Raw genomic sequence first — 24,292 nt, forward strand, 5'->3', positions numbered from 1 at the left:
TCACTATACTATTTAGCGCATTTACCAATATTGCTTATCCGGTTGTACTGTATCCTCTTGTGCAGCCAACTGCTACCTATTATGCCCTGCCACCATTTAGCCTCTGCCTGCCCCACTTAGAAAATCGAATTTAGGCATTGTATTTTGTTGACTTGTGACCTTCCTCTGAACTACCTAGCACTAGTCGCACGATCCCCCTGTCATTTCTGTCACATACCAGCGGCACACACACACATCCACTCTACACGTTCATGATGCCCAAGAATGCACCTCCCAATCATAGCATAGTTGCACTCTCCCGCACTCTCCCTGCCACACTCCACTCAGCCTAACAGCCAGCCTTATAGCCCTCACTATAAGGGCCTCTACACCTCCCCACATATTCCCAGCACACCTGGCCCAGCGCCCAGCACTAAATTCACATGCCGCAGCACCAGACTACAACATCACAGTCTCGGCCACCTAGCCTAGCCACCAGACTCTGCAATCTCAGAAATCGATCACTTCCTAGGTATTTACTCTGCTCACCCACACCCATAACGACTAGAAACGCCATATTAGGCACCCGCACTACACGACTAAGATGAGAATAGGCACCGCCCCTCTCCCCCCACCACCCCAACATGCCTCTACACTACTTCGCACTAAGCCCCTCACTACCACACACCACAACAAGCACACTTCACCCCTTACTAGTACAAACAAAAACATCAAAGGCACTCAACACCCACCTCTTAAATGTGCACTACTGAACGTACGCTCCCTACCTGCACATGCCCTCGAGATAAATTATCTACTATCCACACTTAATCTGGACTTACTTTGCATCATCAAATCCTGGCTCAATGATGCCTCCTGCCCAGCCATCGCACTAGCCCTACCCACAGGCTACACCATCCTTAGGCAAGGTAGATGTGATAAGATTGGAGGGGGAGTCACCCTTATCCACAAAGACTCACTATCCAGACCATAGTACATGTGGTGGTAATGCTGATATCCTATCAGCCAACCTTACGCCCTCCCCCAATAATCTAATCAACATCCACATCCTATACAGACCTCCCTGACTCACAGCTAACTTCCAAGAGCACCTCTCCCATCGACTCAGCAACATTAAAAAGTCGTCCAAAATCCTTCTATTAGGAGACTTAAATTTAGGATACAATAAACCTAAGAATAAATCCGCCGCAACCCTAGCTAAAGAACTCGCAGACATAGGTTTCTCCCAAAGAGTCCTCACCCCCACTCACTCCAAAGGCTGCACCCTTGACTGGGTCATGGATCACAACTGTGCATCCAACATTACCTCAAACACTGCCCTTCCTTGGACGGACCACACATGCATCGAATTTCTCATCCCCACCAACTCTAAACCTAAGACTCACCCACGCACCACCTGCCACAGTAAGAAGTTCTAAAAAACTCAACGCAGACAACTTGCGTCCCCACCTCAAAAGCCCCTGCCTAGCACCACCTTTCTCTCAGGACCCAAATATACTATCAGCTATCTTCAATGATACTCTCACCAATGCCATAAACTCTATAGCCCCACTTGAAAGCAAGAAGGAAACAAAATCATTTCACTGCAACTCTTGGTTCTCGGAAGAACTCCAAACCCTCCAAGCTCAAAAGCGCCAGTCGCTTAAAAACTGGCAAACGGATCCAAGTGATCTAAATAAGAGCCTCTTCAAACAAATAGCCCTCCAATATAAAAAAGCCATTTTAGCAGCAAAATCCAACTCCTTCAGTGATAGGATCTCAAAGGCCAACTCCCAAGCTAAAGAACTATTCGCAATCTTTAATGAATTAGTCACTCCTCCGGCTACCGCTGACGAGATAACTAAAGACAAAGCCTGGTGTGCCAGCATTCAGTCCGCCATGCTCAACAAAATAAAACGCCTCCAGAACAAAATCCAAAACCACTGCAAAGCCCTCCCAAACCAAAAAACCAACCGCCCTACACAAGACCAGAGTAGTAATCTCAATCACGCTCCTTCAGAAACGTCACTGAACCTGAGGTCCTTAATCTCATCAAAAACCTCAAACCATCCCTCTGCAAAGCAGAGATTTGCCCTCCCAAAATCATCAAGGAATGCGCCAATGACCTAGCACCCCTGATTACTGCCTTCATTAACGCATCTTTCCAAACAGGAACTGTTCCAAACAATCTCGAGGAAGCCTGGGTGCGGCCACTTCTAAAAAAAAAAGACCACACTTGACCCAGCGCAACCCAACAACTACAGACCGATAACGACAGTCCCGTTCCTCCTAAAAATCCTGGACAAAGCAGCTCACACCCAGATCAAATCATACATAGAAGCTAACTCCATACTAGGCAAAAGACAATCTGGCTTCCGTGTCGGGCATGGAACAGAATCCGCCTTATTAGACCTAAAAAATCAAATCTCACAGATCATGGACAAAGGCAAACCTGCCTTGCTCCTCCTCCTCGATCTATCAGCTGCTTTTGACCTGGTAGATCACCAAACACTCACCACCCACCTCACCCATGCAGCCAATTTCTCTAATCAAGCAGCATCCTGGATCACTTCCTTCCTTGAAGGAAGAGCCACGAAGGTCTAATCCAACACAGCTAATGCAGATCCTACCACTATAAACTGTGGTGTCCCCCAAGGACCTTGTACAGCCCCCACCCTCTATAACATCTTCACAAAACCCCTCTTCGACCTACTTGACTCCATGGGTGTTGCATATACAAACTATGCAGACGACACTCAAGTACTTTTACCCCTACCTGGACTCTATCACCAAGACGCCACGGCCCTTCACAACATCTATGCCACTATCCAAGCTTGAATGGCAATCAATGGCCTCTGTCTTAACGGAGAGAAGACTAACATTCTCATCCTGGAGCCAGACAAACACATTATCGAAACTAAGCCCCCCAATACAACAACTTCAACATAGACAACTCAACCATCTCCGTATCATCCTCCGTCAAGACTCTAGGTGTTCACATTGATGCAAATCTATCGATGAACAAACAAGTCAGCGCCATAGCCTCTGCATCAGCGTTCAGCACCAAACTCATCAATGCCATTAAGCCCTACTTATCCACCCCAACCACTTGGCCATACCTAGAGCAACTATAGGAGCCAAACTCGATTATTGCAACGCCCTTCTAGCTGGCACCTGCGCCAAAAACATTCAGACTGCAAACCACACAAAACAATGCCCTCAGAGCCGCCATGAGCATCCCTAGAAGAGACCAAATATCCCACGCCAGACGTGAAGCCCGGTGGCTCCAGGTCAAAGACCGTATTACTCTGAAAATCCTCACCATCACTCACAGGTGCATCAACAAACCCGCTCCAGCATACCTATCTGAAGCAATATCAAGGACCACATCCACTCGCCCCACCAGAGCTCAGTACACCAACCAGCTACACATACCACACATAAAGAGAGCCAGAGCGGGAGGTCTAGGCTTCTCCTATATTGCACCGAAACTCTGGAACTCACTCCCTGCCACCCTTAGAGCTGAAACTTCCATCTCTGTCTGCCGCAACAACCTCAAGGCCACTCTCCTCAACTAGCAAGTGGAGGACTGCCTTCTCCACTTCTGCCATGTATATTGTAATATAACACAAATGTAATATAACTATATTGTAACCTATGTATATATACTGCTAATGACTATAACTATATTGCAACCTGTATATATATATTGCTAATGACCATGTAACTAAGCTTTGTACTGTAACAAGTGCCACGATGTCCTCGGGCTGTTGTGTGCTATATAAATACGAATAAAACAAAACAAACCTCTTCCACCCTTTCTGGTTTAGGTGGGGGTGCAGGGGTACTCTTCTCCCTGTGTGAATCAGTTTCCTTCAGGCTCCTTCACCCAGGCAGCAATTTCTTCCCTCTCGATACAGCTACTCTTTAAGCAGCAGCGTCTGGCGAGAAGTACAGGGAACCTGTCCCTGACTGACGAGTTCAGAATGAGCTGGCTCTGCTTTTATAGCCAACCTCCTCCTCCTGTTCATTGGTGGAAAGCTCTGCTTACAGGATTGGCTGGAAGGGTGTTTCCACTCTGGTCCTCCCGTGTTTAGGCTCTTTCTTTTGGCCAGTTGGGCTTCAATGACTGATTTACTTTTTCTATTCTTGTTTTATCTTGTGCTCCTTTTAAATATTATTTGTCAGATTCTTGGGGCTCAGGTTTTTAATTAATTAATAGAAGTACCTCTTTCTCTATGGGGGATTTGAACCCTGGTCCTCCCATAGGCTCTATGGTATTTCAAACATCCGGGGCTTGTCCTGGCACTGTTGAAGGGAAAGGCTACAGCCTTTCCTCTGACGTTCTGCAGTATCTCTCCGCCATATAAAAATTGGTCGACTGGACAAATGGTTGAACCAATTTGGTCGAAAACCAAATGGTCGAATTTTTTATTTTTTTTTATTTTCACCCCTTTTTTTTGGGAGGGGGGGGTCCCCCCAACCCCCTTTTTTTCTAAAAAAAACCAAACCCTTTTTTTTTAAAAACGAAAACCCAAAAAATATATATATAATAAAAAAAATCGTCCAAATTGCGTCGACCAGTTTTCAGTCGACCAAATATCTGGACACCCACAAGTACATGTTTGAAAATCCCTGGCTACCTAATGCCGATATTGGTATCTCTTGTCCTGGTCGGTTGTCGTATATCCAGTTATACCTTTGTTATTACTGATGGCTGAATGTTTACAGTGACCAGCTCTAGTTCTGTCCTTCTAGTCCCACATGTATAGTTTTCCAGTGTTGTCAATTAAATGTATTCTGATGTGTCATGTCAGCCATTTACACTGGGTGGCATGTTGTGCTACCCCTAAAAAACAGACCAGCTCAATTAGATTACAGTCAAAGCGTAACATGCCATTGTGGGTTTTCACTGCAGGCCTGGACAACCGGTAGTTATTTCTTACAGACGGTTTTGAAATGTCCATGTTGCACATAATGCAGTGCCCATGGCTTATCTGCTCTACTTCCCCGCATCCAAGTGAATTTAGGGTATTTTCTGTTAAGGTGTGCATTACAAAACCAGTAAAAGTGGGAAGTGTACTGCAGTGCTCACTGAATGACGGTCCACTTAGGTCAATCTCGATTGCTGCGAGTGCTTGCAGTCTCCCTGCTGTTACCAATTGCCCGCTCTCGTGTCTGCTTAACTTTCCACGGCCAGTGTTAAAGAATATCACTAGCATTATTTAAGCTATGTGACCTCTTCATATGTGCCCCACTCAGTTTATTGGCTTGGTTTTTGCTTGACCTTAGTTTCTTTAATTAACCAGAAAAGGTTTAAATTAGTTAGGAATGATGCATGGAATTTGCAGCCTTGATGTGATAAAAGGTCATTTATAGTCCATTACAGCACACCCAGCTTTCCATGATGTCATGGGAAAGACAGATTAGAATGTTATTAATATTCTGTACCATGCTAACATTTGTAATGGGGTGGAATTAGTTTTCCTGTTGATGATTATATTTCTTACATTAATTCCAATGCTGTATTTGATGATTTCCTCCCCCATGTAGAAACTACATCCCAGAAGTAAGGATCATGTCCATCCCAAACCTGCGCCATATGAAGGTGAGTACCTGCACTGTACTTATCGTGAACAAGCCATAGGGAGTCTAGGATGGAATTATCAAACTAGCTTTGAAAAGAGCCTGTGGCTAGTCATCCTCTACTTTCATGAGCCTGATTGGGCAGTTGGACCTTAAAGCGGTCCAGACAATCCAGTGAAAAGTCATGAATGAGTTAGCAAAGTCTCACTGAGCCTTTCAACTTCCCTGATCCTCCCTTCTCAAGAAAATGTGTGACTTTGTTTTACGGTTTTATAATGCTTGAAATAACAAGCGTCAGAATACCGTAGCATAGTGTGATGTGTTGCGATTGTTTCACATTTATTGTGGTGTCTTCCAGGAAGTTATCCAGTAGGTAATCCTGTTTACTTAAATCAAGTTTACTGCTGTGCTTAGCTTTCTTGCATTTAATTTTCTTACCCAGGAAAGCCAAGTCCTCCTGACCTTGACCAACCCTGTTGAAAATGTCACCCATGTGACACTGACCGCTTGTGAGGAAGGGGATCCAGAAGATGACAGCACGGCTAAGGTAAGGCCTCCAGCTCAACGCCCACTCTTATTGTTGTGCTTTCCCAAGGAGACATGCCCACCCTCCCTGCTGTAATGCTTTTGACTGCAACATAGTGCCTAAGTGCGCTTTCTAATAAAATATAGCGCCTGTGTGCAGTACTATGTGTGCATCTTCTCTCCAAGAGTGAAGCGGGCCGTTTCTGACACAGGATTTAGTTTCCGTCAGTCGCAGTGCTTGAATCTCCGTTCCAGTCACCTTCCCGTGGAACACCCTTGGGGTAAGAAGACTTCTGTGGAGCAGGGGACCTCTATGGGTTTACAAACAAGCAGGCTTCTGTTGGGATTAGAAGGCTGAACTTGCAGGAGCAGGTGACTAGTAGCACAAGTTAAAGATTCTCGATGTTCCATGGATGCACTCTGATTGGTAACGTTTGCAGTGACGTAGCCCAGGAGAGAGCTAGTCAGTCCCCTGTTGGTCCAGGGACACCTCCGAAGGCACGGATTCTCAAACAGGGGTTGAGGCATGTTGTTCCGACTGGTCCAGAGGGGTCAAAGCACTGAAGAGGGTCTTCTTGAGATCAGAGGGAGAATCAGTGCTTCACAGGGACTTCACTGGAGTTGATGCCAAGTTTAAAATTACCATATTGACCATGCCCAAACAGTAAATCCATGTGCCTGATCATTTTGTGGAAACCAGTAAAATGTTCAGATTCAATTTGCAACCAAATTGGTTGAAAATTGACATGCTATTCAGTCTAGTCAGAGGCATGTTTCCACCTGCATAGTGAGGAAACTGAGCAAAGAAAAGTGTGCTCTTACATTCAGAGTGCTGGCATTATTGGGCAGTCAAGAAAGTGTAAAGTTACACACTCCCAGTGCTCTTAGGCTTGTTGGGGAAATCCATCATGGGTGTATTCTTTTAGCTCTCGCATTATTGGCAAAAGACAAGTATGTTAAGGGAGCTATGAACATCCTTTGCATTTGTTTTCTGAATAGCAATTTCGCTGAATTGTTTGTCCAATTGTTGTGCTTTTTTTAACCATTAAAAAACACAGCAGACCCCCCTGCACTCTACCCACTTCCACCCTTCACCTCCCCTTCCTATGTACCTTACTAACTATATTTTTGTGGTTAAAAAAATGCAGCAAAATAAATTTTGGAAAAACTGGGTAATACTGCTGTTCTGGCCTTGCATCTTCCCGCGTATCCCCTAAAGTGGTTTAATTGGCAGAGGGTCTTTTTAAGACTTTTCTATTTTAATGAACTTTAAAAAAGTTACGTGATTTTCGGCTCAAGCCAACACTTGTTCAACTTCCTAAAATACTTCTATCCTCCTGTAAAGACTTTTATTGGCACCTGTCTCTCTTAAGGGCGCACTACACCCCTTCCTTCTTTTCTAGATAGTGGTGGACTTTTAAGGTTAAAACCATGGTTGTAATGTTTTTAATGGGGTTTGCTAACTTCTTTCTTCTCAACCTATTAGTTCTCAAAGTCTTGATTACTTACCCGGTTCTGTTTCTTTATTTCACTTGCTTGCTACACTACATATAGTACCCTGAAACGTATTTGCAACTGTGTTTAAAAGTAAAGTGTTCATCTCTGTGCTCTTAGCAGATCCCAAAGTGAATGTAATTCTGGGGCTTGTGAATCTGCTAAGATTTTGAATCAAATGGCCATCGATGGGGACATGCCTGCAACACTATCCATACGTGTGTAGGGTACCCATGATCCTTCACGCGTCAACATACTTTTTTTTTTCTGCCATCACTTTTGGATGTTAAAGGCAGAGTCTGATACTCTCGAGGCCTAATCGAGGTCAACTTCAACATTTCGGCATCGTGAAAAAACTGCAAAAGCGGCTATATTCAACACGGATATCATGCAGAAATGCGAGGAAGTAGGGAGAGTGTGGTATAATTAAGACGCTTATTTAATCACCTTCATTTAGAGAATGCCTTTAACCCTATCCCTATTCACACTTAAATGTAATTCTGTAATCTCTAGTTTTCTGGCTGCCCCATGAGGAAGAGTCCATTTAATTTTTGACCATCGTGCAACTCCATATTCCCTTGGAAGGACATGCACCGGCTGTGCAATAATTGTCTTTCAAGGGATCACGACGACTCATGGTGTACAGCTTGCAAGCTTTTTACGCTGAAAACCCTTAGAGGATCAGGTGAACAGTGGACAGCTTATGCAATGCAGGCAGAAAAGAGTGGGCCGATTACTGCTGCAGCTGAAGATTTTGAGACCGAAGAGCAAGACGTAGAGGAAAACATTTAATGTTTCCTTACCAGCATGCCCTGAGCCCATAGGGCCAATGTCTGGTCGAGCTGTGGAGAAAATCCCTGACTTCCAACAGGCTGCGACTCATTCAAAGACAAAGGCAAACCAGCCCTCCTCGATCTAACAGCCGCTTTCGGCCTGTTAGACCACGACACTCTGCCATCACCTCACAAACTCAACAAACTTCTCCCAGAAATCAGCCGCCTGGATAGCCTCCTTCCTTGAATGCCCCACACATCCCCATTCCCTGCAGCGTCCCCCAAGGCTCTTGCGTCTCCCCATCTCTCTGCAATATATTCTCTATACCCCTTTTTGGACCCTTTGTACTACCTTTGCATCTCTGATACCAATTACGCTGATGACACTCAAATCCTCCACCCGCTAACAGGCTCCTTCCAAGACGATTCCATCACCATCAACAAAATATATGCCACCATCCAGGCTTGGATGGCCTCCATCCACCTATGCCTGAACGACGGGAAAACTTGAGATCCTATTAGTTAGCTCGCCCCCCCCCCATTCGCAAGAAACTCGGCACAGAATTCCCCTCTGCACAGATGACCAAATCCCAGTCTCCTCATCCGTAAAAACATTAGTGTCCACCTAGATGCCACTCTCTTCCTTACCAAACATTTGAAAGCCATTGCGTCCTAGTCCGCCTACACAACTATGATTATCAATGTAGGAAGTCACTTCCTCTCTCCGACCAACTGCTTAACCATAGCCAGAGCCATCATTGGAGCAAGACCGGAATACTGCAACGCATTATTTGCAGGTACCTCTAAGCAGAACCTGGCCAAACTACAGGTTATTCAAAACAATGCCCTACGAGCAGCCTTGAACATCTCCAAAAGAGACCACATTGCTGCCACAAGAAAAAAAGCCCATTGGCTCTCTGTCTGTGAAAGGATCATTTTCAAAAAACCCTCTAAATCACTCCAGTGTATCTCGAACACAGCTCCCCTTTCCTAGCGAGAAGAATTGATCAATCCAACTCGACCAGACCAGTGAGAACCGGCCAGGCACACCGGGTACTCCTTCGGAAGGTGAAAAAGAGAAGAGCAGGAGGGGCCAGTTTCCCCACAATAGCTGCTACCCAATGGAACTCTCTCCTGCCTGAACTAAGAGCAGAAACTGACTACCGCCCATTCCGCAAGGCACTCAAAACCTGTCTCTTTGTGTAAGGACTGCTGCCCACCCACACCACCTAAACCTAGGATTTGTCAAGCCTCACCCCTTTCTCCTCTTGCCTAGAGCGAGTCCCCTCTCCAACGGCTTTGCCCCCAAACCCTCCAATGTTGTCTTTTTGTTCTTCTTTTTGTCCCTTTTTGCTGTCAAGATGAATGTAACTTGTTGGAAACAGCGCCCTGATGCCCTCGGGCTTGAGTGCTTTACAAATGCAAATAAAATTAAAATAAAAATAAAACAAAATCGGACAACACATCCGAACATTCGGTTTCAATTCAGAAACCAAAAACAAGGCACACCATTCCAACTCTGAGGCCTAAACTGGTGGTGGAACAGGAGGTTCAAGAGGTTTAGCTTGTAATTTAGAATTCATCACTCCAGGAATGGTTTTGGATTTAAAGTTGCAGCTCTTGACACTCATCATGAAGTACATAAGAGAGAGCACCGATCTAGGCTATACCTTTTTAACATCAGTTGAAACATTAAAAGCCAGTTTCGATGTCAAAAACCTCCGGCTCGACATCCGTAAAAGGGAAAGGAACTTTAACATCTGCAATGCAGAAAAAGGGTGCCTTCTCCTCTTTTTGGAGTCAGAAAATGAAGGAAAGGGTTATTATAAGGTGTACACCTAAATTAACACCCCAAGGCACGCCTTGGACTGAGGAAAGGTTTTCTACCATTATAAGGAAGATGAGTCCTTCATGGATTCCTGTGACAAACTTCTCCAAAATAGGGACGGTCAGTACCTGAACAAGGCAACAGGCTATTCATGAAAATAAAGAAATATGTACGGATATGGACCCTACCATCACCTCACTTAGCTGAACCTTCAACGTTCACCTCACCTAAAGAGATCAAGTTGTGTATGCTGATTTACTTAGTGGCTGCAAGATTTCATATTTAAACTCGGGTACCTGAGGAAGAGACCGACTTCAATGGGGATATTTGAAAGGTGTTAGGGAGTTTTACACAGGTCTGTGACAGAACCTGGAAAAGCCCACCTTAAGTGAAAAGGGTTACACTTCTTAGTTTAGGCAAGAAATGCAAAGGTTTGGTAGAATGGCAAGCAGCCAGGATTAGTTTAAGAGGAGGGCTGTAGTGAGGTACAAAGAACTTCAAGCATACGCTCAGTCCAAGGAAACACTGATGCACTTAGAAGTTTGTTATTATATACGCTAGGCACACTGTAACTTTCAAGTCAGGTAAGTACTTTAACACAGTAAACAATAGAACACTTACATTCTTTAGATAATAAACCACAGGGGTAGTAACTTTAGAATAGCTTTTCAAATAACCAAATTAAATGGTAATCCCATCCGATACATATATGCAAACTTTTCCAACTTATAACTGTTAGTAACTTTGTTCCAGCCTGTTATAAAGCTCCAACCCTATGTCTTATGTGGTCTTGTACCACGCACTGTTGCCACTTGCGTGGTCTCTTGGCGCTTTGGTGGATTTGCATTAGGAGGGTGGGAAGAGGTTGTTGGTGGGATTGAGAGGGAGTAGAGCAAGATAGCTTTGAAGTGCTGTTGGCAGCTTCAGTTTTTAAAAAAACCAGCCACTGAGCATTGGTATGTTTTTGGTTGGTGGCCATAGTGTAGTGTTGAGGTACGATTGTACATAGGTGCTTTGTGTGATCTTGTTTGGTTTCATGTTGGGTGTTGTGAAATGTGTGTGTGTTGTGGTACAGTAAGTAGGGGTTATGGTTAGTTTAGCGTTTGAGGTTGAGGGTGAGTATGCAGAATAGATGTATTATGGGAGTAAGAAAATGGTATCTAGTCAAAATATCTGAAGAAAAAGTGGTGCATTTCAGAGTGGACAAAAACACAGAAAAAACAGCAACCCTTAAATAAAGGGTAGTGGGTTAAAGGGGTTGGGTTAAAATGGGTGGGGATGGTGTTTTCGGGGTTAAACAAGGGCATTCAGGGGGGCCCCCCACAAATGAAACCAAAAACAAAAAATAAAATGTGTTTTTTCTGTATTTTTTTCCACTATTAAATTTATCACTCTGTAATTGTGGTCGGTAAGATCACATATAATCGTAGGAAATGTGTTTTAACAAACTACTAAAAACTCACCAAGTGCAACACATTTCCTACCCCCAAAATCCATCTAAGTGTAATACATCTTATGAGAGTCTCGCAATGTTCAGAGGGGGCACTAGGCCACCAGTGGTTAGGAGTTGAGCAGAAAAGGCAGGGAACAGAGTACAAGGTTAGGGATGGCAGAGTTCAGCAGGATCTCTTCTCCGGTTTGCGGGTAAGTACAGTTAGGTTTTTCTTAAGTCAAGGAAGCTTGGAGGTTCCCTTCCTTGAAGGGATGTCCGAAGGCAGGCGGTTTGTCCATCCCAATGTAACCCTATGGGGATCTGGAGGGGTGCAGGATTCAAGCAATCTACAGCTCTCAAAAGCAAGCAAGCAGCCCCCAGGTAAGTTATACCAGGAACAGGACAGTAACTCCAGATGATGAAGCAGTTGCTGCAGGACGGTTGCAGCGGTGAGGTGATGGCAGACCCATCACAGGTTTTTCTGTCTTGGCAACAGAAGGGGAGACTTCAATGGATCTAGCGACAGCTCTTGTGCAGATTGATGCCCAGCAAAGGATTTTCACGGTTCTAACTTGGCGCCTTTTCAGGCTCGGTTGAAAGGCAGTGGTCTTTCACAGTCCTCGACTCGGCTAAGGGGACTTTGGAGAGCTGGCTCAAGTCACTGCAGGCTTGGTAGGGTGCCCACAAAGTTAGACAAAACTGGCCTTCGGCAGACGATGCACAGCGATGCAGCACAGGACCCCTGGTATTGGTGAATTGCAGGCTGTGGAGGTCTCAGCTTGTTGGGGAGATTTCTCATAAATGTGCCAATTACCTCTACCTTGGAGCCCTCCAGCTCTTTTGCTAAACGTTGGGACTTTGAACTTTTGTAATTCTGTTTGTTTTCTGTGTTTATTTCTTTGGTTGTGGAGTTTGACCACTCCATAGGCATCATCTTTTCATTTGTGTCACACAGCACCCTCAGTGCAGTGACACAGGGAAGATTTTTAGGCTGTCCCAAGGTTTAAATGCCTTCTCTTGGATAAACTACTGTTTCCCAGAAAAAGTAAAGTGAAATTGACTTACTAGTCTTCGTAAATTCCTAGACCCAGCACACACTATCTTACAATACAGTGCTGGAAGGGTTACTTAGTATCCCCAATGTCTAGAAACTCATGTAGCAGTCAAGTGCTACCCTTTCCTCTCGAAATGGCGGGTGGCAGTGGTTTTACAACGAACTACCATGATTTTTGCAACCGCGAACACGGGTAGCTTTAAATCGCAGGAGCCATGTTTTTCAAGATGGCGTCTGAGCCCCCTTTTGTTTAAACAGGTCCCAGGCTTCTTTTTTTTGCCATTTCATTTTGGAAAGGTAGAGTTTGTCTCTGCGCACCAAACCAGGTCTGGTCCCTTTGTTCCTACGCCTTTGGCGGTCTTCAGGACTGAAGACTGCCTCTGGTGCCCGTGTGTCTGGGTTGGGCAGGAAGTGAGGGAGGTGCCCGAAACTCCCTGTGCTTAGTCTCCTAGGAGACCCAAATGCACTCCGGCACGATTGGCTGGCTGTCCGGCAAGGACAGCCACCCTGCTGCATGAGTGACAGCTAGGCTGGAATGAATTGGAGAGAACTGAATAAAAGGCAAGTCTCTTGGCTTGGAAGGCAGAGTCGACCACTGGAACGAAAGAACGGAAGACGAGCTGGAAGAGGACGGCTGCTGCAACTCCGGAGCCGTTGGTTTGCCCAGTGAAGCCCTGCTGCAGGTCTGAATCGCCAAGTTCAGCTCAACGGAGAAGCCCTTCAAGGACGACTTTTCCCTTTGAGTTGGTGGGACCAATCAACTCGTAAGCCACCTGGATACCATTCTGTGAGCTGGTCGTATTTTCCTCGGAGTACTGCAGGAAACCGAATAGCCAGGGAGAAGGACACCAGTTTTTGTGTGCTTGACTACAGCTACCGGAATTGAAGAGTTGCCTTTGCCAGCTTTTTGACCAGTCCCAGTGCAGGAGTCCCCCAACGTCCTCCCTCTTGTCCACACTACTGAGGCATCTTTTTCTTCATTGTAAGGTACTGTGAAAACCCGCCCGAGAGAACTTCACTCTCACTGCAAAAGTGCTTGAAACTTTGGCAACTTGCAGGCCTAGCCAGCTTGTGACCCAACATATCAATCTTTCTTTTACAAACTACTTCTGAGAACTTTGGCAAAGACTTTTCTGTTTAACTTCCAGAACTGCTTTATCCTATACAAGACTTTAGCCCATTGACTTTGGCCTAACCTATTGCATTGAATCAACTCCTCTGGTGAACTCAAACTATTTGCACTGTTTTAGAGTAACTGTAATATTCGTTTTATTATCTTATGCCTTTTTGCTCCTACTTAAAATGCTCCGAATGCCATTTTCTCCTCCTTCAAAGTAGTTTAAATGCCTCCGAACCTGATATTGTGAAGTACTGAAGTATATTTTTGTGTGATATAGAGTGCCTCCGTCTAGTAAATGTTTTATAACTGACTGTGAAATAAATTAATAAGTGTTTTACCAAGAAATCTTGAGTATAAGGGTCTATTTGGATACTTGTAATTATAGACCTCTGTGTATCATCCTTACAGCTCACATTACCTCTTGAGATGAGCCTGGCTGCTCTGCAACGCTACTACAAAACTGTGTAGTGCAGACTTATACCAAGGTTGGTTTTGCTTACACCTGTAGTCCTAGTTGTGTGAAGTGGTCACAAAGGGTACTGCATGCAAACTTTGCCTAACACAGCTCGTCTAGGGAGTGCGCAAAATGCATTAAGTCTTATGACTGGTTGGTCCCACCAGTCCAAGGGAGCAAGTAGTCTCGTCCAGATGTTCCCTGTCGCTCGGGCAAGTCGGGACAGCAGCATTTACTCTGCAGGCTCTGGGGATTGCTGGAAGTGGCTGGCGTCTTCTTGCTGCAGGCTTCTTCACATTCTTCAGTTCCAGTGGTCGACTCTGGATTTCATCTCCAGGAGCTTGGATTTTATGCAGGAACCCTGGCTGAGCCCACCAATCATGTCCCATGCACCATTCAACCTTTGGGATGGCTGTCCAATGGGGACAGCCAGCCTCCCAGTCAGAACTGGTTTCTCTCAGGACAAAGGACTGGGGGGGGTTTCAGTTGACATGCCCCACTTCCTGTCCTGCCAGTCACTCAAAGACCCTTTGTGGGCTTTCCAAAGGAAGCCCGGCAAAGACAAAGGAACTAGGGGATTCTCCCCTACTCAGGTACATAGAAGGATGCCTAAGAAAGGACAAGCCATCTTGTTCAGAACTTTAAAAATGACAGCCACCATTTGGTATCAATGTTGACCCTTGTGTCCCCTACTGTAACCGCGATGACAACCTGCGATAAAAGTTTGCAAAAAGTAAAGTAAAAGGTGCACTGCCAACTGCCTGAAAAGAGGGACTTATCTCTGTAACCAAACAGTTACTGGAGAAGTGACAAAGGGGATATATTGGATTTTCTCAGCCCTATCAGAAGGTGGGGTGTGCTGATCTCCCAAAAGAAAGTACAGGTAGGATAAATAGTATCTCCCTGCCTTGGTAACAGAGTCTTAGCCAAGGGAAAATAAAGAAACATTACAGTGGAAGCTCTAAGAGCGTCCAGTAACGCTGCACATAAAGTGCTGTGTGCTACTTCATTAGAAATGTAGATGCCAGAAAAGTTGGAGGAAAGCATGACTCCAATAAGTGATACCAAAAAGACGTAACAATGGTTCCCAAGAACAGAGTAAAATGAGTGAGTATGGAAAAAGGTTCCCACTCACTCTGGACAGTCGGACAAAAATCCAAGAGTCCAGCAAACATTGCTGGGGACTCGCAGGTGGAGAGAATGTCACTCAAAAAGGAAAGTCTACTCCAACACTCACCCCCATACTAAGGGAAAGGAGGATTTAATCTACTCATTGTTCCAGTCGGCCATGCCTTCTGGAGAGTCCATCAGCAGTCTTATGGTGTGACCCTGCCCTATGCTCTGACGAAGTCTAACCCTTGCAGGCTTATTGACCACCTGAGCAGTTTAGGATTTCCTCCTTCATCTGCATCAACCATCTCAGAAGTTGGTGGTCAGACTGAATCATGAACGTAAATCCGTACAGGTATGCTCTAAACCTCTTCAGTGACCACACAATGGCAAAACGTATTCATTCAATAGATTCCCACCTCTTCTCTCTATTATTTAGTTTCTTGCTGATGAAGCAGATGCAGTGCTCCCTACCTTTGTCATCGATCTGACTTAAAACTGCCCCAATTGCTGTGTTGGATGCATCCGTTTGCACTAGGAAGGGCTGTGAGTAGTCTGGCGCCCCATATGCTGGAGCTTGGCATATGGCATCTTTCAGCCCTTTGAAAGCTTTCTCGCACTTCTGTCCATTTCACCTTCCTGGGGTACTTTGGAGCAGACATGGAATTCAGTGGTGCTGCTATAGATGCATAGTCTTCTATGAATTTCCTATAGTACCTAGTGAGGCCTAGGAAGGTCCTCACCTGGGTTTGAGTAGTGGGGGTCTCCCAGTCTTGTACAACTTGTAGTTTAATAGGTAAGGGCTTTATCTAGCCTCCTCCTACCTCATGCCCAAGGTAAACCACTGAACTCTGACCAACTTGTCACTTTCTGGCTTTGATGGCCAGATTGGCTTGTTGAAAAGCCATTAGCAATTGTCCAAGATGGGAAAGAGGTTCTTGCCACGTCATCCAAGTATGCCATGCTGAAGTTACCCAACCCACTTGGGACATGATTCACCAATCTTTGAAAAGTGGCAGGTGCATTCTTCAGTCCAAAGGGCATTACCGTAAACTGATAAAGGCCCTCTGGGGTAGAAAATGCCGGCTACTCCTTGGCATGGTCAATCATAGCTATTTGTCAAAAGCTTGAGGTTAGATCAAATGTGCTGAGATGGGGCTGAGCTGAGCTTATCCACAAACTAATCTGTTCTGGGAAATGGATGTGCATCGGTCTTGGTGACTGCATCTAAGGCACTGTAGTCCACACAGAATCTAAGTTCCTGCCTTGCCACCAGAACCACTGGGCTAGACCATGTACTGTTGGAGTGTTCAATTACTCCAAGGTCAAGCATTTTTATGACCTCTGTCTATTTCTCACAGTATTTGACATCCTGTAACCCCTGATTTTTTTCACAGGGACACTATCACCAGGATCAATGTCATGCTGGCTCCAAGGAGTCAAGCCTGGTGTATTAGAAAACATGGGGGCAAACTGAGTTTTGCACTCCCCTTGTTGTTCCAGTGTCAAATTGGATGAGGTTTACTCCTTCTACTGAGCCATCTGAAGGGTGCCCTTGTTGGAAGATCAGGTAGAGGCTCACTCTCCTCTTGGTCAGATGCTAGGAGCAAAACACCTATCTCCACCCTGGGGAAATAAGCCTTCAGGCGGTTGGTGTGAAAGACCCCAGGGGCCTCTTGGGGATTGCCCAAGTCCACCAAATGATTCACCTCTCCAAGGTTGCCTACAACCTTGAAGGGACCAGTCCACTTATCCTGTAAGGCTTTGGGCCTTAGTGGGACCTGTAAGGAACTCATGGTGGCAACAGTAAAGAAAGACACAAGTGATCACAGTTCAAGGGTGTTCATTAAACTGTATAGTAAACCTAAATCTAAGGTGGGAGCAAGCTATGACCATCAGAAAATAAGTCCGTCCTAGTGGCGTCTTCTAACATAAAATGGTACAAAAACTATTGCCAATCCTTACAACTAATACAAAGAGTGTGGAATAGTGTTCACAAGAAAGAAAGACGCGTTCACAAATAAGTCAGGATGTGGTAGCCAGGGTTTCCCTTGCCCACGTTTTGAGCATGGTACAGGGCGGGGACTCCTGAGCTCAGCACATGCTCGAGCTTTCCCAGCATGAAACTACAGTTCCGTTCTCTGGTATCAGGATCTTCGGTGGCTAAGTCTCTTTTCTACAAAAGTCTCTTGCCTCAGAGGACCTGATGTGTTCAAAATAACAAACAAAAAGCTCCTTTCCGTAGGTTTGTTGGGTGATGGCTTTTCACCATTGGGTCCCCCTCTTCCGGGCTCAGATCCACAAAAAGTTCCTAGAGATATCTGCACCTTCAGTGGGTAAATCTCTTGCTTCCGAGGACCCGATATGTTCAAAATCATAAACAATTTATTTTCTGATTGCACTTGGATGATGATTCTTCAACCCTGGGTCTCCATCTTCCGGGCTCAGACCCCCCTCGAAAATCACTGCCTGTGCCTGGTCTGACAGGAGGGAGGTTTCTGCAGGCTCGTGGAATGGGCACCAGACGGAGCATAAGCGCTAGGGCTGCACTTCCCGTGATGCATGGGACACAGAATTGTTGAGATTGGCATTGTGAATTAGAGCGCTGTCTCAGTGCGATGACCGCGCACAAGCCACTTTGAAATATAGAAGAAGCACGCATTTTGAAACAAAGTAAAGAGCTAATACAGAACCCACCCTGAAAATGGATATTATGTCCAAAATGCATTGGCTGGGGTCTCTGCTATAATGAGAAAAATTTCGAAATAAAAGAATCATTTGAATAAGATACATGAGCAGTTTAATGTTTTTTGGATACAACCTCACAGGTTGGATGAGAATTAAACTAATGAAGAAATTGGTTTAAGTTTCACGCAGTAGTGTTTACTACACATAAGGCGTCTCCAAAAAGCCCAGTGAGAGATTCACTGAGCATTTTTGTTTAGATACTCTCGAAAATCAGCATCACTCTGGCTTGTACGAAAAAGATTTTAACTGTTGCATTCACGTGTCGGTGGGTGATGGCTTTTCATCCTTGTATCCCCCTCTTCTGGGCTCAGACACTTCTCAAATGTTTGCCTCCCTCCGTCAGGCTCACAATGGCTTTTCTCGAATCAATTTCACTTGTGGCCTTCACAATTCTTAATGTCTTCTTAAACCGTTCACTGTGGACATCCCTCTGTCTAGTTCACTCTTGTCAACACACTGTTCATTGGGACTTCAGGCTTCACCCTGTTTCATCGGCATCCCTCTGTCGGGTTCACTCTTGCCAGTTATTGCCTATCGCACAGTTCTTTCTCTTTTCTCACTATGCAGGATTCATCTCCCTTAGCTTTCCAATTACATGCAGGTCAAAGACTTTTGAAGGTACAGGGGGTTTTGCTAGACCCCTGTATGACCACTTTGATCTATTTTCTGCTGCTCTCCTGTGGCCTTCTGGTATCTGAAGTTTCAACAAACGTAGGATCACCCAGTCTTTCGAATGAGCACCCATGTGCTGCCGGACCCCTCTGCAGCTGGTTTTCCCATAATGTTATGTTCTTTGAACTTCCCTTAATTTGCCATTTGTGACTTTCCTTCAACACAGTTCGGTTTTTTATCGGTTCTCCCCCTCGACTCACCGGCTGTGATGAACCGCTTGGCTTTTCTTGTCCCTGGAGTCAAGGCTTGCACCATGGTAGCAAATGTCTCTCCTTGTTCTGATTATCAGTGTAGGCGTGTACCATTGACATCTGCTGCAACACACGCTGACTATTGTTTGCGGTCTTACGATTCCTTCCACTGAATCATCGCGGGTCTGGTTCAGAAAGGGAAGGGACGCTTCTCTCGTCACCCTTTCAGTTCTCGCCGCCTTTCTCCTCCTCTTGAACTGCCGTGCTTGGATAGCTGTCTTGTCGTGCGGTCTGCCTTGCTCGTAGTGTGCTCTCATGGAAAGGGCCGTCTGGTGTGTATGGTTCTGGTCAATTGCCTGACTTTGCCTGACCCTTGGGTTGGGTCATGTCAGGTAAACAGTTTTCATATTAGTCCGTTGTCTTTCATCGTGTAAGATAGCGTTTGTGTCAAAGGGGGCGGAGTCATTTGGTAGGGTTTATGAAATAGATATGGGGGAATTATGGGAACAGTAGTGTTTTGTCAATACAGATGGGGAGTTTGTGACATAACCAGATGGGCTTGGAAAAGAATGACCAGGAGTATTCGGGTAGGCAACAGAAAAGCCGGGATTTTGAGAGAAGTAGTTTACTACTGTAACAGGGTTTGGGCTCTTAATAGGTTTACCAGAGGTGTACGGATGGTTGGATTCTGGTAAGGGGGACTTATTGAGCGGAAGGGAATTTGAGCTGGTACAGCCTATAAAGGCCTCAAGGACTTAGGTCTCCTTTTTGTTCTTTCCCACGTCTCGCCTGGGAGATTCCCCCGTGCGTAACTCCTGGCTCCCATACCCAGGTGATCCTCCCTCACTCGTCCACCCTCCGGGTTGGGATCTGAGAGTGCCAGCCCTACCCTGGCCACCTGAATAAAGGATTCTCAAGTTCTAATTGGGAGAATACCTCCAGGTTTCTCACAGACCATCACAAGAACTTGCTGTTCTGGAGTAAACTCCACCACGTTAGCCTTCTGGTCATGCCAGTGTTTCACCAGGGCTTGTCCAGCTTTCAAGTTCTCTGTTGCATCAGACATCGTCAGTGGCATCCTTTTCCTCCGGCCTAGCACATAGTCAGTGATGTTGTTGGGGTGGTCAGGAAAGGTCCTTATGATGAATAGGGGGTTCATGTTACGCATGCCATATTTGTGACTGGGGGTATGGCAAATTAGTGCCAGGTTGCAATTTTATATATATATATATATATATATATAGATCTATATATCCTATGTAGTATGTGAATGGGATGTGTTACTTTGTGTACAAATTGATACTTATTAGATTTGCACGTGCATAGGAAGACAAATGCCAAAACCACTAAATGAAATATAAAACACAATCTAGATATGTGCCTAGAGGCTGGGCAGCAGGGAGTTTTATAATGCACAAGCGAGGAAGGGGACTGGTCATAGAGAACCCACTGTGAAGAAAACATGACCATTATTAAACATGCATGCCCACTTGTATACATACATAGGGAAATAAGAATGTACATGTAGTCAGACTTTTGAAAATGGATTAAACTCAGCAGTCAGTGCTTCGCGAGATACATTTAAAGTGACTTGGAGAAACTGATTTTGCAGTTTGAGGCCAGAGGGATGAGTACCTAGGACCTTCGCAGATGATTAGCTCAGTGATAGGACCAGCCAGGGTTTTTGTGGCCTGGTAGTATCGCAAAGGTAGGTTGTCATGATACCTACCTCCAAGGAGCCAGGTCCGACCCAGCAACCCCAGAGGCAGGCATCATTTCCCCCAGGAGAGTGCCAGCGGGCCCAAGCTGGGGCCCTTTGGACGCAGTCCTGGCGCCTTAGGCGCCAGGCTCATGTTGGACCCCTGTCCTGGCGCCTTAGGCGCCAGGCTCATAAAGCTAGACATGTGTTCAAGTGTTCTAATGTGCACTTACCTGATGCAGACCATGCTGCTACATCCAGGCCCTCTTGAGACCTGAATGGAACTACTTTACCTGTGGGACTACTTTCCACCCGGGTGTGGTCGGGGAAGGATACATACCTGATCGGTGGAAGGATACACACTGGGAACTTCTTCCAAAGCTATTTAAACCACACCCGATCAGCAACTCACGCTTCGCGTTGTTCTGCTCCTCGCAGCTGGACGCTCACCGTGTCAGCTCCTGCATCTGGACTTCAGCCACGCCTGTCAGCATCCTGGGTCACCTGCAAAGGGAGACAAGAGACCTTACCAGCTAAATCTGCACCACGGAGACATCACCGACGATCCTGAAAGGGAATACATTATTTTTTTAAAGGCATTTCGTTACGATCGCTGCAGCGCTGCATTTCACTCACCTTTCCTGGGTTCCTCCATCTTCAGCAGCGATCATCCGGATACACAGCCACTTCCCAGAGCCTAGAGAAAAAGACAAGAATAAGAGGTGAGAGAAGGAAGGGAATAAGACTTACCTGTTGGGTCATTCCCATTTCATTTCGGGTCTTGCCGCTTCCAGGCATTTTCCGGACCCCGGCCCCTACGGGGAAAAAAGACATAAGCATTAGCGCTTGCTGCAAAAAGACAATGAACATTATTAAGCTTGGACTTTTGAACTTGCAACAGAACTTTTACAGAGCCTTACCTGAATAGTCAAGCTTACCTGAACTCCCACCAATCCTCAATCCAGTGAAGTAACTGGGTTTCAACGCGCCCCTGCATCAGAAGCAGGATGGAGAGCTCATCCTTCCTGACCCTAAGGTGAGACTTCACAGGGAATCGTGGAAGGGTATCGTGGAGGGTTGGAAGAGAGTGGGAGGCTTGAGCATAACTCAGTCAGTAGGTGATGCTCCATTTTCACGTACAGGGGAATATTCCTGCGAGCCGGAGAAGCCAGAGTAGAGGGCCCTTCCTGTCCATCTTCAGAGTCCTTCGCTTCACCATTGAAGAAGCATCAGCACTCGAAGCCAGACCTGCTCACCGTGGGAATCAGGTGAGCGTTACATAGGTGTAATCTTTTGACTAACAAACATGGAGTGAAAGACGCCTGAGGCCAGAGTTGACCAATACTCCACTGATTCTTTCCTGGATTTGCCATGCGTACTGAATTGGTAGTTGTTGGATTAGAATTTTCCAATGACAACAGTAGGCAGGGGTGAATGAGATGGCTATCGACAGCTCCAAGGGAACCTCTTTATTCTGCTCTCTCATGTCGTTTGAAGTATCTGTGCAAATTACGTTTAGGATTGAGGGCTCAGACCAGCTGGGACTTGAAAGGAATTATTTTTTCACACAAATGTTTAACTGTATGATGATGTCATGACCTACCACAGACGAATTCTAAAGAGGTGTGCTCTCCACATGAGCTAAAGATGGTAGCTAAGATAACTGCTACCAATGAGAATGGAAGAATTGGAGAAAGATGGGATTCCTTTTTATAGGTTTCAACCAATCGTGTGGGGGTGGATTGTAATAAAATATATGGGAGTGTTTTAACTGTTGCAAAAATGTAAACTTATGTGGTTCAGGGAAACTTAAGTTAGTTTGACTGCATAGTGTCATCTAGCCCCTCCCAGCCGTTTATTGTACAAACTTGGTTTTCGTGCAAAACCCTACAATGTTCACTGGCTTTGGAAGGTGGAGAGAAGCCTTCAGGCCTTCCTTGATCACAGCCAAAGGGCCTCTGACCTAATGTCCATCGAGGTTCAGAGGGGTTGAAGGCCATCCCTGCTTGAAGTACTTTTCTATAAGCAAAGAGAATGCATGGCAGTAGAAGGTCCCACTTCCTGCAACGGGATTCTCCTAAAGCTCCCATTGTGTTCTTCAAAGTTCAGTTAAACCTCTCTACCAACCATTGGTTTGAGGATGGTAGGCTGTTGAGAACTTGTAGGTTACCTCACAGGCTTTCCACATGGATTTCTTGAATTGGGACATAGTTGGACCCCCTGTCGGAGATTTCCTCCTTGGGAATTCCTACTCTGGTAAAAAAATACCTATTGTAGTGCCTTGGCAACTGCCTGAGCAGTGACCATTCTCAAAGGGATTGCCTCAGGGTACCTAGTGGCATGGTAGACTGAAACAAGAATACATCTGTTGCCCGACGCAGTGGGAGGATCGAAGGGACCAACAATGTCAATCCTTGCCCTCTCAAAAGGTATGCCCACAACTGAGAGAGGCACCAGGGGTGCCGCATTATTGGCTCCACTTTCGCCAGACAATTGACATTTGTGGCCACTCCTGTATTGATGATGCACCCTTCTGGGACCAGTAGAAATATAGGGTAGTGCCTTCATGGGCCAACTGCAAAATAGAGGCACTTCATGGGCCAACTGCAAAAGTAAAGGTCTGACTTCTCGGGGTACCAACAGTCTCTTATGGGCCCCTGGAGTAGACTCTACAGGTTCACTATATAGCTGGACATCCATCCAATAGAGCCTGTGCTTACCAGTATCTTGCCCAAGTTGGAAAGCAGCTTGTATGCGCAAGCCTTCAAGAGGGACACTTTGCTGATGTCGACCCTAGAGGATCCGCCTTCTGCAAGCAAAGCCTAGGATCCAGGTCCTCCAAGCAAGGTTGAATCTCCTCCACCTCTGTGTCACTAGTAGATGGGTCTTCTGGGGATTCTATCACCTCAGTCTGTCATGGAGATGAGGGCCACAGCAGTGACCTTGAGCTTTTTGGGCTATTTTTTCCTAAGGGAGGTTTTGGGTTTGGGGCCCTTCTTTTTTTTGAATTTTTGTTTTTATATAAAGCAAGCGTTGTTATATCTGGGAAATACCACCAATGAGGTGGACCCCTTGAACACAAATAGTGGTCCTGATATGTTATTGAAGGGTAGTCCTTGAAATAGCACATGCCCACCTAACTGCAGGACATTTGGGGATGGCAAAACCACAGGGACAGGTTGCGAGTAGGTTTTACTGGCCAGCTGTGTGCGCTGACGTTAAGAACTTTGTCTCTGCATGCTCTTTTTGTCAAAAGACCGCCCTACACCTCCCTCTTGTGGCCCCATTACAACATTTACCTATTATAGAGGTCCCCTTTTCCCGAATAGGAATGGATATAATAGGCCCATTGAAAGCATCTAAACTTGGGAACAAGTACATATTGGTTGTACTCTCCTATGCCACACATTACCCTGAGGCCTTCCTGTTGAGGAATAATGCATCACAGCAAATGTTAAAACATTTAATTCCTTTCCCATCATGAGTGGGTTGTCCAAGAGAAATTTTAACAGACCAGGGGACCACCTTTGAGTAAGATCATGGGAGACGTGAAACAGATCTTACAGATTAAAAAAATTAAGAACCTCCGTCTATCACCCCCAGATGGATGGATGGGTTTGGTTGAGC

General features: G+C 45.6%; 1 protein-coding gene across 2 annotated transcripts in view; it reads left to right on the forward strand.

Moving 5' to 3' along the window:
- The window catches only part of DCTN4 (dynactin subunit 4), a 447,710-nt gene that overhangs the window by 300,694 nt on the left and 122,724 nt on the right, over nt 1–24,292 (forward strand). For both annotated transcript variants that reach the window (XM_069654034.1, XM_069654035.1), the window contains 2 exons: nt 5,533–5,587; nt 6,008–6,112. In XM_069654034.1, coding sequence (XP_069510135.1) covers nt 5,533–5,587; nt 6,008–6,112 — 160 coding nt within the window. The remainder of the gene's footprint in view (nt 1–5,532; nt 5,588–6,007; nt 6,113–24,292) is intronic.

This window comes from Ambystoma mexicanum, chromosome 3q (genome assembly GCF_040938575.1).
Source record: "Ambystoma mexicanum isolate Mex_15411 chromosome 3q, UKY_AmexF1_1, whole genome shotgun sequence".
Lineage (NCBI taxonomy): Eukaryota > Metazoa > Chordata > Amphibia > Caudata > Ambystomatidae > Ambystoma > Ambystoma mexicanum.